Source organism: Tachyglossus aculeatus, chromosome 1, assembly GCF_015852505.1.
Source record: "Tachyglossus aculeatus isolate mTacAcu1 chromosome 1, mTacAcu1.pri, whole genome shotgun sequence".
Lineage (NCBI taxonomy): Eukaryota > Metazoa > Chordata > Mammalia > Monotremata > Tachyglossidae > Tachyglossus > Tachyglossus aculeatus.
This window is the reverse complement of record NC_052066.1, coordinates 112,139,533-112,153,461: the sequence shown is the minus strand read 5'-3', so window position 1 is coordinate 112,153,461 and position 13,929 is coordinate 112,139,533. Positions and strand designations below refer to the sequence as shown.

Below are 13,929 nucleotides of genomic sequence, written 5' to 3'. Positions count from 1 at the left end.
AGAGGAGAAATTAATAAGGGTAGGTGAGGGAAAGGGAAAAAGCAGGATCTGCATCTTTTCATGGATTATTTCACAAAGCCTGGGATTCCAGGAACAAAAACTTGATGGTCCTTAAAAATCGCTGTTACTAACATGGATAAATGTGACAACAGAAGAGGGCATGCGTGCGTGTGTGTGTTTTTTATGTCTGAAGTGAGAAAAAACAGCACATTTTAGTATGCACTGAACCACATACTTGCAAAATGTGAGGCAGGAACTAGGTTTATAACAATCCTTGAAAGACCACAATTCCTACTACATATGGAATAAGCATCCTGTGGCTAGCCCTCCCCCACCCAACCTTCGAAGAGACATTTAATCAGAAGAGGGTAATTAAAGCTGGCAGTACATGACTTGCAATATCCCAAACCTGCTTCGGTAAACTCGGAGCCTGATTATGACAGCACTGATTAATTGTTTGTTCAACTAGTTGCCAAGGCAAAATACTAATGACAATAGTTTCAGACAGAACTTAAAGAACTGTTCCAATTTGAGTTTATAAAGTTTACTGGGATGAATAAGGAGGTCTATTTGATACTTTGGGAGACATACGGTCCCACAGCATTTATGCATAGATCTGTAATTTATTTATCTATCTATTTATTCATATTAATGTCCATCTCCCCCTCTAGACTGTGAGCTCGTTGTGGGCAGGAATGTGTCTGTCTGTTATTATATTATAATAATAATAATAATGATGATGGCATTTGTTAAGCACTTACTATGTGCGAAATACTGTTCTAAGCGCTGGGGGGATACGAGGTGATCAGGTTGTTCCATGTGGGGCTCACAGTCTTAATCCCCATTTTACAGATGAGGTAACTGAGGCCCAGAGAAGTTAAGTGACTTGCCCCAAGTCACACAGCTGACAAGTGGTGGAGCTGGGATTAGAACCGATGGCCTCTGGCTCCCAAGCCCGTGCTCTTTCCACTGAGCCACGCTGCTTCTCTCAAGCACTTAGTACAGTGCTTTGCACACAGCAAGTGCTCAATAAATATGACTGAATGAATACAGTCACTGTGGCCATTTTTTCTGAAGTCTAAGCTCAAACTTCAGTTACTCTCTAAGTAGAGGCCATGGCTCCAGAAAAGAAAATATCTATGAGCCCTGCCTACTCCTTTCTATCCATTTAGACACTCGATTAAAGGAAATCAGATACTATGGAAAGCATATCATACAGGAAGCTTTCAAGGTGATGTGACTATCTGTTGTGTGAAACCAAGCTGCCTTGAGCCATTTAATAGATTAGGGGGAAAACTGGGGCTTCTATTATAGGAAAAGTGGGAAGAAACAGTTTTTGTGGGGCAGATTTCAAAGTAAGAATGACATCCAGATACAAATACAGTACTGTGGAATGAGACATGATGAATTAGTCTCAAAATCAGAAAACGCTTCAATTTGGTGTCACAATCAATCAATCAATCGTATTTATTGAGCGCTTACTGTGTGCAGAGCACTGTACTAGGCGCTTGGGAAGTACAAGTTGGCAACATAACCCACCCACACCCACCAACCTATGGTCTCTAACTGATGCTTAATTTCTTTATTACCCCTATTCACTCCATCTCCTCCAGCTACACACAGGCTCACTTAAGAGGCCAAGTAGTCTCTCCTAAATCTTTGATTCCTCCCGTTTCTTTGCTCCTCTAATGCCTTCTCTCCTCCTCACAGGAGTATGGTGGTAAGGAATAGGAACTTAAGCCCTTTCTGAGCTTCTGGACTAAGAAAAAGGGAACCCTTGGCAGCCCCAGGGGCTACAAAAAGGGACAGGGAAGAGACAAAATATCTTTCCAGTTCCTTATCCAGATGAAGGAGGAGATGCAGAGGCAGCTTGGCCGCTGAACCAGACAACTGGAAGGAGTGGAGGGGCTAAGGAGGTGGGGGGCAGGGGGAGAGGAAGAAGCCAGGAGATGGGAGGCTGCATTCAATCAATCAATCAATCCTATTTATTGAGCGCTTACTATGTGCAGAGCACTGTACGAAGCGCTTGGGAAGTACAAATTGGCAACATATAGAGACAGTGGGCTCACAGTCTAAAAGGGGGAGACAGAGAACAAAACCAAACATACTAACAAAATAAAATAAGTAGAATAGATATGTACAAGATATTCCCGACACGGTTCACCCCAAGTCCTGTTCTCTAGGAGGCAGAGCTCAATAGGTCACCATCTCAGAGAGGCAGAATGGAAAGCTTCACTTGTTCCTCCTCCTCACCGAAGTTGAGGAGCTATTAGCTCGGCAAAACCTTGTCCTCTCTCTGCTTCTTTCCCTCTGGCACCCGCGCTGGAATTCCCAGCCGAATAGAGCACAGTGCCTCTCTTTCTCTCCCCACCACTTCCCTCGGCTGAGATGGGAGACAGTACCGTGTTTAAAAAATAATTCAGTGACGGCACTAAAAGGCAGGGAGGAGCAGAGAGTCGAGAGGGGTTGTTGAGACTTTTCCTAGCAAATGTGACAGGACCCTAGTCTGGTGGCAACCTCTGTTCGCATTTATTTCAAGTCATTATTTCAATACATCACTACTTACTTTTTGGGGATCAAGAAAAAGACAGGTCAGTACATAAACTACTGAATGCAAGTAATACTGTACATCTTTTAGACTGTGAGCCCACTGTCTCTGTATGTTGCCAACTTGTACTTCCCAAGCGCTTAGTACAGTGCTGTGCACACAGTGAGCGCTCAATACATACGATTGATGATGATGATAGAAAAATGAATCCAAGGGAACTAGGATTCTATTTTGGAAAATTTTTCAATGATCCTAAAACAGATCCGTATGACCGTTCTTTCTTTCCTACTTTCCAAGCGCTTAGCTCAGAGCGCTGCACCCCGCTGGTGCTTATTAAATACTTTTACTAGAATAGACATTCCTCAGTTTGGAGATAGGTTAGAAAAAGAAAGGTAAAGGTCACATACCTTACTATTTCTTCTCTATTTCCATGGCGATCACTTTCTGAATTTATTTCTTTTCGTAAGCTACTGATTTCCATGTCAATAGTCCTGGCAGTTCGGTTGACCTCTTTTCGTTCACTACAGATTTGCTTGGCCTGGGCAATCTTTGCCTAAAATAGTGATATCAGTTGGTTAAAAATATATCCATCAGCTCAATCTCTATTTAAGTCAACACAACATACTCAGACAAGTTGAGCAAGCTAGCACTGGAGGACAGAATGGTGCAGCTGGGCTGTAGTACATCGTCTTTGAGGTGAGGTAAAAGGGGGAGAGCTGATTGCTTTAAATGCTGTTTAAAAAGTTCCGGTTTAATGCAGAAGTGGATGGGCAACCCCTGGAGGTTCTTGATCCGGGATCAGAAACAGCATCCATGCATTCTCCATCCTTCACCCTCTGCTCCTCTTGACCACAGTCAAGCTTCACTTCTCTGTTGCCTCAGTTACCTCACCTGCTAAATGGGGATTAAGACTGTGAGCCCCATGAGGGACAGGGACTGTGTCCAACCTGATTACCTTGCATCTATCTACCCAGTGTTTAGAACAGTGCTTGGTACACAGTAAATGTTTAACAAATACCGTAATAATAATTGTTATTAATGGAGAGGGATGGATAGAGGAAGGAGGAGAAAGCAAGGGGAGGGAACAGAGAGGGAGGGAAGGAAAGCAAATGCATCTCTGCTACAAATCAGGATCCCTGTCCTGCTTTTTGCTAATGCTGCTGGATGCCCCTGGCTCCCATCAAAAATGTGGATTAACGGTGCCAACTAGACTCTGGGACAGGGAATAAACTGAAGCAATTCATTACTTCTAGATAGGGAAATTCTAGGTTTGGGGATAAAATCCTGGCTAAAAGGACCATGAAACTGAATATCCAAACCAAGTGAGAAAAAAACTACGGCAAACCTCTAGTTCTCTCTCCTTTGCAGCCAGCTCTTCTTCCTTTATTTTAAGGGATGCCAGGTGCTCTTTCCATTTCTCATTATAATGATCCCTGTAACGTTTCTGGTTATCCACTTCTGAATCAGCTTGGCTGAGGTCTTCCTGTTGAAAATCAAAACTGTGGTTAAGAACTGAGCACAGAGTATAGCAATTTTTTCTGCATTGTACTACAAAATAAAATCATGTCTTGGAGGAGGGCATCATTTTTTCCCAGATGCTCCTGGATTATAGTTGGGGCCCAAATGGTGAGGAAACTAAGGCAATTAAGAGGACAACATTTATTTCTTGCCCCAAGCAGTAAAGAATGCTCTGGTCTCATTCTTCTCTTAAGAATAGTTTTTTAAAATCTTTATCGTCCCACCCAACACTATCCTCACCTTGCCTTTTTTTTCACCTCTTTCTGGTATTTATAAAGCACTTACTATGTGCCAGATACTGTACTACACCCTGAGGTAGATACAAGCTAATCAGGTTGGCCACAGTTCCTGTCCCACATGGGGCTCACAGTCTTAATCCCCATTATGCAGATGAGGTAATCAATCAACTAGATTTACTGAGTCCTTACTCTGTGCAGAACACTGTACTAACCACTTGGGAGAGTAAAATCCCAAAATCCCAAGCGCTTAGAACAGTGCTTCAGCGCTTAGAACAGTGCTGTGCACATAGTAAGCACTCAATAAATACCATTATATATATATATAAAATCCAACTTGATAACATACACATTCCCTGCCCACAGTGAGCTTACAAGGATATAACAGGTACTGCTATAATAATAATAAATGTGGTAACTGAGGCACAGAGAATTGACGTGACTTGCCCAAGATCACAACAGCGGTCAGGTGGTGGAGCCGGGATTAGAACCCAGGTCCTTCTCACTGCCAGGCCCTTGCTCTATCCGCTAAGCAATACTGTTTCTCAGCCAGTGAAGGACACTGGTTGGGAAGGATTTTCAAACTCAAATAATAACTGATAGTGCTGTTTGAGCAGGGTGAAATTTAGGGTAAACACTTAACGAATGGTCAGTAACGAATTAGATTATGATGCCTGAACTGGTGAAACAAGTCAATCCATTCTATGTCCCCGGTATAGGAGGGGAGGAGGATGGCATAAGTCTGTAAATTCATGCGGAGGGGGGAGGAAAGGGGCAGGGGGGGGAAGAGAAAAAACAATGAGCATCTTTTCCGTACTCTAAGACACTTTATGCATCACCCCTGTGAAGACACTCAACTGCTGAGCTATGATGCCTGATGCCTTTTGGAGATTGCCCAGAGATGGGAAGGAGCTGGCCAAAAGGGTGGCAGCTTGGGTTGCGGACCCTGGGACACCCTTTCAACGTCGTTCAGGGAGCAGACAGCAATTTCAGGCTGTTTCTGACCTGGTGAAAGTTGGGTTGATAACCTAAGGAAGGGACCAGAGTGATCCTAATCTCCCCCTCGTTGCTCTAGGGAATACAATGTTACAAATGGCAGTAGTGGAGATTGTACAAAGGGATCCACCATGTTCTGCTAGAGAAACCCAATTCAGCCATATAACAGCGATGGCGAGCCCGTTGTTGGGTAGTATTGTCTCTTTGCCAAATTGCATTCTCCAAGCGCTTAGCACAGTGCCTGCACACAGTAAGCACTCAATAAATACGACTGAATGAATGAATGGATTTGTTAAGTGCTTACTATGTGCCAAGCACTGTTTAATACGGTGTTGAAAATTGTGAGCCCGTTGTTGGGTTGGGACCGTCTCTATATGATGCCGATTTGTACTTCCCAAGTGCTTAGTACGGTGCTCTGCACACAGTAAGCACTCAATAAATACAACTGAAAGAATGAATGAAAAGGTGACATTGTTAAAAGTTTACACTATCCATCGTTCAGCGGTATTTACTGTGCACTTTCTGTGTGCCGAACACTACTAAGCTCTTGGGAGTTTACAGTCTAGAGTGTAGACTAAAACAATAAGATCTCTAAGAAATATCAGAGGAACTTGAAATGCTTTGCCCATCTGTGTGCCGAACACTACTAAGCTCTTGGGAGTTTACAGTCTAGAGCGTAGACTAAAACAATAAGATCTCTAAGAAATATCAGAGGAACTTGAAATGCTTTGCCTATCTGTGTGCCGAACACTACTAAGCTCTTGGGAGTTTACGGTCTAGGGCGTAGACTAAAACAATAAGATCTCTAAGAAATATCAGAGGAACTTGAAATGCTTTGCCTATCTGTGTGCCGAACACTACTAAGCTCTTGGGAGTTTACGGTCTAGAGTGTAGACTAAAACAATAAGATCTCTAAGAAATATCAGAGGAACTTGAAATGCTTTGCCTAGAGGAGGGAAGGTTCAAGAGTCCAACTAGGCCACTAGAATATGAAGTCACTGTACAACCCATCGGTGGTATTTATTGAGCCCTTACTGCATGTAGAGCACTGCACTAAGCGCTTGGGAGGGTATGATACAACAGTGTTGGTAAACAAAGTCCCTGCTGTCCACAGTGGGCTTACAATCTAGAGGGGGAGGCAGATATTGCTATAAATGAATTACAAATATGCACATAAATGCTGTGGGGTTGAGGGTGATGTCAATTCCAAGTGCCCAAATGGTGCAGATCCAAAGGAAAAAGAACAACACAGAAGGGAGAGGGAGTCGGGAAAAAGAGGGCTTCGTTGGGGAAGGCTTCTCGGAGGAGACACAACCTTAATAAGACTTGGAAGGCTGGGGAGAGTGGTGTTCTGATGTCCACGGAGCGGGAGGGAGGACGTGGGAAAGGGTTCGGCGGCGAGCTGGATGAGACCAGGGCACAGTGAGCAGCTGGAGCTAGAGGAGTGAAGTGTGCGGGCTGGACTGGAGTAGGAGACCAGTGAGGTGAGGTAGGAGGGGCTGAGCTGAAGATGAAGATGAGGTCTCCCCGCCCCCGGCCTCTGCTGCTTCAGTGCGCCCAGCTTCACCGAACAAAGTCCTCAAACACCAGTGAGAATGCAGAGGGTGCAACGGGTAGCCCTGGAGGACTCTGCGGAGTCATTTCTCTTGGTATCCAACTGAAATTCCTAAATCCCTGGTTTCCCAAGCTCGCATTTTAAAAGGAACACCCGCCAGGCTTTCGCGTAGGAGAGGAGGCAGAGAGTCAACGCCCTGCCAAGGATTTAAGATTCTATATACCGTACAGCAAAAATGTAGCAGAGAGCGACTGTTCATCTCCTGCCCCAATTTTTCCTGTCGGTCCTCCCAAAATTGCCGTGTCTATGGCAAGGGCTTATCTGCAAGCTTGTCTGTATACGTGGTTTTGGGGTTCCGCAGCCCATTTTAGGGATCGATTTCATTTTCCATACAGTTTATCTTTAAAATGAACTGTGTATCGTAATCATCTCTTTACTGATAACCTGCCGGCACGGCAGAGGGGGATACGATCGCTCACGTTTTGAAATAAGAAAATCTCCAGGGAGGAGCACATCAAATGGAAGGCTTGATTCAGGCCACTAAAATCTGGTTCAACAAGGATATTGGGAGACGACCTCTGTCTTCATCATTCCCTCTCACCCTCACTGCCATACCCTACCCAGAAGAGTATAGGTACTAGGGACGAAAATGTGACTAAAATCCATGGTACTTTTTTTTTTTTTCTGGATATTTATACGATGGTATCAGGTGAAGAATCAGGGATAGCAGGAAGCATGAGAAAAATTTCCAAACTGAGTATAAAAGCTCTATAAAGAGAGTGAGAATCAAACTCCTTTTGGCTTGCTTAACAAATAGATAAAATGAAGGCAAATCACCATCTATACCTTTAACGGTTCTGCTGTTTCTGATACTAGATGTATTTTCTTTTTAATTTCTTCACACTTGAGTTCAGCTTCCATTTTATGCTTTTTTAAGTCCTCCATTTTGCCTTTTCGTTGCTGCATATCTTGCTTAACTTGTGCCATTCTCGTCCTGTTTTCTTGAGCTTCCTCCTCCTGTTGAAATTCAAATGCACTGCAATTCAATAAATTTCGATTCGAAACAAGGGCATGAATTCTTAAGAGCTGAAATGCAGTAAGTAGTTATGTACAAATGAGAAGGACAAATGACTAGACAGCTGTGAAAGCATGGGCGATAATGCTATCATTCAATATCAAAACATTATTTTGGCTTTTCCTCATGAACCGCAAGAATTAGGCCTGACAAAGCCCTCATAGGTGGCCAGACCACTGCTGCTGGGGCACAAGGCACATGGGATAAAAGGTTAGAGTCTCTGTAGTTTTGGTCATCATCATCATCAATCGTATTTATTGAGCGCTTACTATGTGCAGAGCGCTGTACTAAGCGCTTGGGAAGTACAAATTGGCAACATATAGACACAGTCCCTACCCAACAGTGGGCTCACAGTCTAAAAGGGGGAGACACAGAACAAAACCAAACATACTAACAAAATAAAATAAATAGGATAGATATGGTCCCTCTGAGCCAAGTTCTAGAAGATATGTCGTGAAAGTCAAAAACTAGCAATGGAAGTCTGCACTAAACATAATGGATACACTATACAGACTGTGAAAAACATTTAATTTAATCTATGGTACTACATGCTTGTTATGCAGCACAATTTACACAAAATTGCCACTCATCTGTAATTGTTTAAAATTGACTGCTACCATAAGCTCAGTACATCATGATCCCTGTCCCTCTAAGGGCTTACAAACTAGGTGCGGGGGGAAGACTGACATTAAAATAGAGAGGGAAAGCAGAAAAACATACTCTACATAAAGTTCTGTGGGTGCTGGGATGGGGAGAGTATTCAAAGTGCTTGTGCAAAGGTGCAAAGGTGATGCAGAAGGGATGGAAAATAGGGTAAGGGACTAAGAGAGGTTAGTCAGAGAAAGCTTCTAGGAGGAAACATAATTTTAGAACGATTTTCAAGATGGGGAGAGTGGTGATCTCTCAGAAAGGAAGGGGAAGGGAATTTCCCTTCAAGGCCCTACTGAGAGCTCACCTCCTCCAGGAGGCCTTCCCAGACTGAGGCCCTTCCTTCCTCTCCCCCTCATCCCCTCTCCACCCCCCATCTTACCTCCTTCCCTTCCCCACAACACCTGTATATATGTATATATGTTTGTACATATTTGTTACTCTATTTATTTTACTTGTACATATCTATTCTATTTATTTTATTTTGTTGGTATGTTTGGTTTTGTTCTCTGTCTCCCCCTTTTAGACTGTGAGCCAACTGTTGGGTAGGGACTGTCTCTATATGTTGCCAACTTGTACTTCCCAAGTGCTTAGTACAGTGCTCTGCACACAGTAAACGCTCAATAAATACAATTGATGATGATGATGAAGACGAATTCCAGGCCAGAGGGCAGGCATGGGCAGGAGGTAGACAGCAAGACAGAAAGGACTGATGTAAAGTGATTAGGTTGGCATTAGAGGAGTGAAGTGGGTTTTAGTAGGAAAGCAGTGAGGAAAGGTAGGAGGGGGAGAGCTGACAATGCTTTTAAGCCAATAGTACGGAGTTTTTGTTTGATGAGGAGGTGGCTGGGCAACCGCTGGGTTTCCATGAGGAGTGGGGAGACATGGATTGAACCGTTTTCTTTTAGAAACAATGACCTGAGCAGCCGAATGAAGTATAGACTGGAGATAGGAGGCAGGAAGGTCAGCGAGGAGATTGATGCGGTAGCCTAGGTGGAGCAGGTTGAGTGCTTGGCTCAGCATAATCGCAGTTTGGATGGAGAGGAAAGGGTGGATTTTCGTAATGTTGTGAAGGTAGAACTGACAACATCTGGTGACAAACTGAATACGTCGGTTGAATAAGAGAGATGAGGCAAGGATAATGCCAAGGGCACGGGCTTATGAGCCAGAGAGGATGGTGGTGCTGTCTAAAGTAATGGGAAAGTCAGGAGAGGAGAGAGTTTGAGTGGGAAGATGAGAAGTTTTGTTTTGGTCATGTTAAATGTGAGGTTTCGGGGGGACATCCACGAAGAGATGTCCTAAAAGCAGGAGGAAATATGAGTCTGCAGGGGAGAGGTCAGGATTGAAGAGATAGATTTGGGAATCATCAGCATAGAGATGGTAATAACAATAATAATAATGGCATTTGCTAAGTGCTTACTATGTGCCAAGCACTGTACTAAGCACTGGAGTGGATACAAGAAAATCATGTTGGACACAGTCCCTGTCCCATGTGGGGGCTCACAGTCTCAATCCCCATTTCACAGATGAGATAACTGAGGCATGGAGAAGTGAAGTGACTTGTCCGAGGCCACACAGCAGACAAGTGGAGGAACAGGAACAGGATCCCAGGCCCATGGTCTAGCCACTATGCTATGCTGGTAGTTGAAATAGCATGGTTTAGTGGCAAGAGCCCGGGCTTGGGAGTCAGAAGTCGCGGGTTCTAATCCCGCGTCCGCCACTTACCAGCTGTGTGATTTTCGGCAAGTCATTTAACTCCTCTGTGCCTCGGTTACCTCATCTGTAAAATGGGAGTAAGACTGTGAGCCCCACGTGGGACAACCTGATTACCTTGCATCTATCCAGTGCTTAGAACAATGCTTGGCACATAGTAAGTGCTTAAATACCAAAAAAAAAACCCCAACAAAAACCCTTGGAATGAATGAGTCCTTCAAGGGAGTGGGTGTTGATGAAGACTTAGAAGGGGACTTAGACCTGAGCCTTGAGGGAGCGTGGGAGGCAGAGGAGGAGCCTGCGAAAAGACCGAAAAGGGGTGGCCAGGGATACGGGAGAACGAGGAGGACAATGTCGGTGATGCCCAAGGTTAAAGGATGTTTGCGGGGTGGGGTGGTCCAAAGTGTCAAAGGCAGCTAAGAGGTGAAGGAGGATTAGGATGGAGCAGAAACTGCCGGGTTTGGCACGAGCGAGGTCACTGATGACCTCAAAGAAGGCAATTTCCAAGGAGTCAAGTGGGCTGAAGGCCGACTGGAGGGGATTCGGGAGAGATATGGACAAGAAGACCTAGAGGCAGGGGGTGTTGACAATTTTCTCAGGGAGTTTGGAGAGGAATGGAAAGAGGGAGATGGGGTGATAACTGGAGGGAGTTGTGGAGTCAAGGGAGGTATTTTGTGGGGAGACAGGGAATACAGGAGCAGGTTTGAAAGCAATGGGGAAGGGGCCATTGGAATGAATATATGTTTGTACATATTTATTACTCTATTTTATTTGTACATATTTATTCTATTTATTTTATTTTGTTAATATGTTTTCTTTTGTTGTCTGTTTCCCCCTTCTAGACTGTGAGCCCGCTGTTGGGTAGGGACCGTCTCTATACGTTGCCAACTTGTACTTCCCAAGCGCTTAGTACAGTGCTCTGCACACAGTAAGCGCTCAACAAATACGATTGAATGAATGAATGAAAGGAAACACTTGAAGACCATCTCCAGAGAGCAGACAGGTGTCTTGATGAGGTGTGAAGTTATCGGGGTCAGAGGTGCACGTGGAGGGAGAAGATTGTGTGATTGTGGGATTGTGTGATTGTGGGAGTAAATTGTAGCCTCTTCTGAGGCTGCTGGGGAAAATGGAAGAGGAGAATTAGGGACAGGAGGAGGGAGGGGCTGGAAAGGAGCAGGGAAGACTTTATGGCGATCACCCCTGATGGTTTCAGTTTTATCGATAAAAGTACATGGCAATGCCATTAGGGGAAAGAGTGCTTACTTTATGTAAGGCACTGTACTAAGTGTTTGGGACATTATCAAACAACAGAGTTGATTGACATATATCCTGCTCATGAGATTACAGTCTAGAAGGGAAGGCAAACATTAATATACCTAAAGAAATTACAGATCTGTACAAAAATGCCTTGGCATTGAAGATAGGGAGAATACCAAGGTCCCCAAGTTCACAGATAACACAGAAGGGAGAAGGAGCAAGGAAAAAGAGGGCATAATCGGGAAAGGCCTCTTGGAGGTGACACAACCTTAATAAGGCTTTGGGGATGAGGTGAGAGATGGCCTGGCATATATGGAGGGAGAAGGAGTTCCAGGCCAGAGGAAGGATGTGGGAAAGTGGTCAGTGACAAGAGACACAAGATGAGGGAACAGGGAGCAAGCTAGCACTACAGGAGCAAAATGTACAGGTATGGGCTGAAGTAGGAGATCAGCGAGATAAGGTAGAAGGGGAAGAGCTGACCGGGTGTTTTAAAGCTGATGGTAAACTTGACGGAGTTTCTGTTTGACGTTGAGGTGGATGAGCAACCCCTGGAAGTTCTTGAGGATTGAGCAGACGAAGACAGAATGGATTTTTAGAAAACGGTCTGGGCAGCATAGTGAAGTACGGAATGGAGTGGGGACAGACAGGAGGCAGAGAGGCCAGCAAGGAGGCAGATGCAGCAGTCAAGGCGGGACAGGATAAGTGTTTGAATGAATCAGCGTAGCAGCAGTTCGGATGGAGAGGAAAGGGCAGATTTTATCATTCATAATAGTAAAGATAATGATGATAATTGTGGTATTTGTTAAGCGCTTACTATATGCCAGGCACTTTACTAAGCGCTTCGGTGGAAACAAGCAAATCGAGTTGGACACAATCCCTGTCTCACATGGGGCTCACAGTCTTAATCCCCATTTTACAGATGAGGTAACTGAGGCACAGAGAAGTGACTTGCGCAAGTTCAAACAGCAGACAAGGGGCAGAGTAGGGATTAGAACCTGGGTCTTTCTGACTCCTAATCTTGATTTTAGCAGTGCAGTCAACGTAGAATAATAGGAGCTGGTGACACTGAATAAGGGTGAATATGTATCATCATCATCATCATCAATCGTATTTATTGAGCGCTTACTATGTGCAGAGCACTGTACTAGAGCCATTTATGAATATAAGTTCATAATACAGGAGGATTATAAAGGAAAGGATATAATTAAGAATAACTTTAGAAGGGCAACAAGCCTTGGTTTTGAGATTATCCCGAATGACGCAGAGAAGATCGAGTTTACAATATTTTGTTTTAAAATGTAACTATATTCAAAGATCACATTGAATTAATCAATGAAGGGTAAAAACCAAAATAATAAATTGATAGGTTGAATCTGAACAAAAAGACCATTACCACAGATGGCTCCTTCTGTTAAAAATATTCCAGTTCCATGAGACAAAGAATCAACCCCCGGCTCTCAACACTCTCCGCTACTCTCCCATCCTTCCCAGCAGTATCCTCAGAGGGGCTCTCCTCCCTCCTCTCAAGTGCTACTCCGGCCACCTGTGCTTCTGACCCCATTCCCTCTCATCTCATGAAATCTCTCGCTCCATCCCTTCTCCCCTCAACTTCCATCTTCAACCGCTCACTCTCCACTTGTTCCTTCCCCTCTGCCTTCAAACATGCCCATGTCTCTCCCATCCTAAAAAAAACCCTCTTGACCCCACCTCACCTTCTAGTTATCTCCCCATCTCCCTCCTACCATTCTTTTCCAAACTCCTTGAACGATTCGTCTACACGCGCTGCCTCGAATTCCTCAGCACCAACTCTCTCCTCGACCCCCTCCAATCTGGCTTCCGTCCCCTACATTCCACGGAAACTGCCCTCTCAAAGGTCACCAATGACCTCCTGCTTGCCAAATCCAACGGCTCCTACTCTGTCCTAATCCTCCTCGACCTCTCAGCTGCCTTCGACACTGTGGACCACCCCCTTCTCCTCAACACGCTATCCGACCTTGGCTTCACAGACTCTGTCCTCTCCTGGTTCTCCTCTTATCTCTCCGGCCGTTCATTCTCAGTCTCTTTTGTGGACTCCTCCTCCCCCTCCCATCCCCTTACTGTAGGGGTTCCTCAAGGTTCAGTTCTTGGTCCCCTTCTGTTCTCCATCTACACTCACTCCCTTGGTGACCTCATTCACTCCCACGGCTTCAACTATCATCTCTAGGCTGATGACACCCAAATCTACATTTCTGCCCCTGCTTTCTCTCCCTCCCTCCAGGCTCGCATCTCCTCCTGCCTTCAGGACATCTCCATCTGGATGTCTGCCTGCCACCTAAAATGCAACATATACAAGACTGAACTCCTTGTCTTCCCTCCCAAACCCTGCCCTCTCCCTGACTTTCCC

At 44.7% G+C, this 13,929-nt stretch overlaps 1 protein-coding gene across 1 annotated transcript in view; it reads right to left on the bottom strand.

The window, feature by feature from the left end:
• Positions 1–13,929, bottom strand: part of SMC6 (structural maintenance of chromosomes 6) — a 91,545-nt gene that overhangs the window by 19,375 nt on the left and 58,241 nt on the right. The window contains exons 20-22 of the mRNA XM_038740315.1: positions 7,700–7,870; positions 3,894–4,031; positions 2,956–3,101 (exon numbers count right to left, since the gene is read on the bottom strand). Coding sequence (XP_038596243.1) covers positions 2,956–3,101; positions 3,894–4,031; positions 7,700–7,870 — 455 coding nt within the window. The remainder of the gene's footprint in view (positions 1–2,955; positions 3,102–3,893; positions 4,032–7,699; positions 7,871–13,929) is intronic.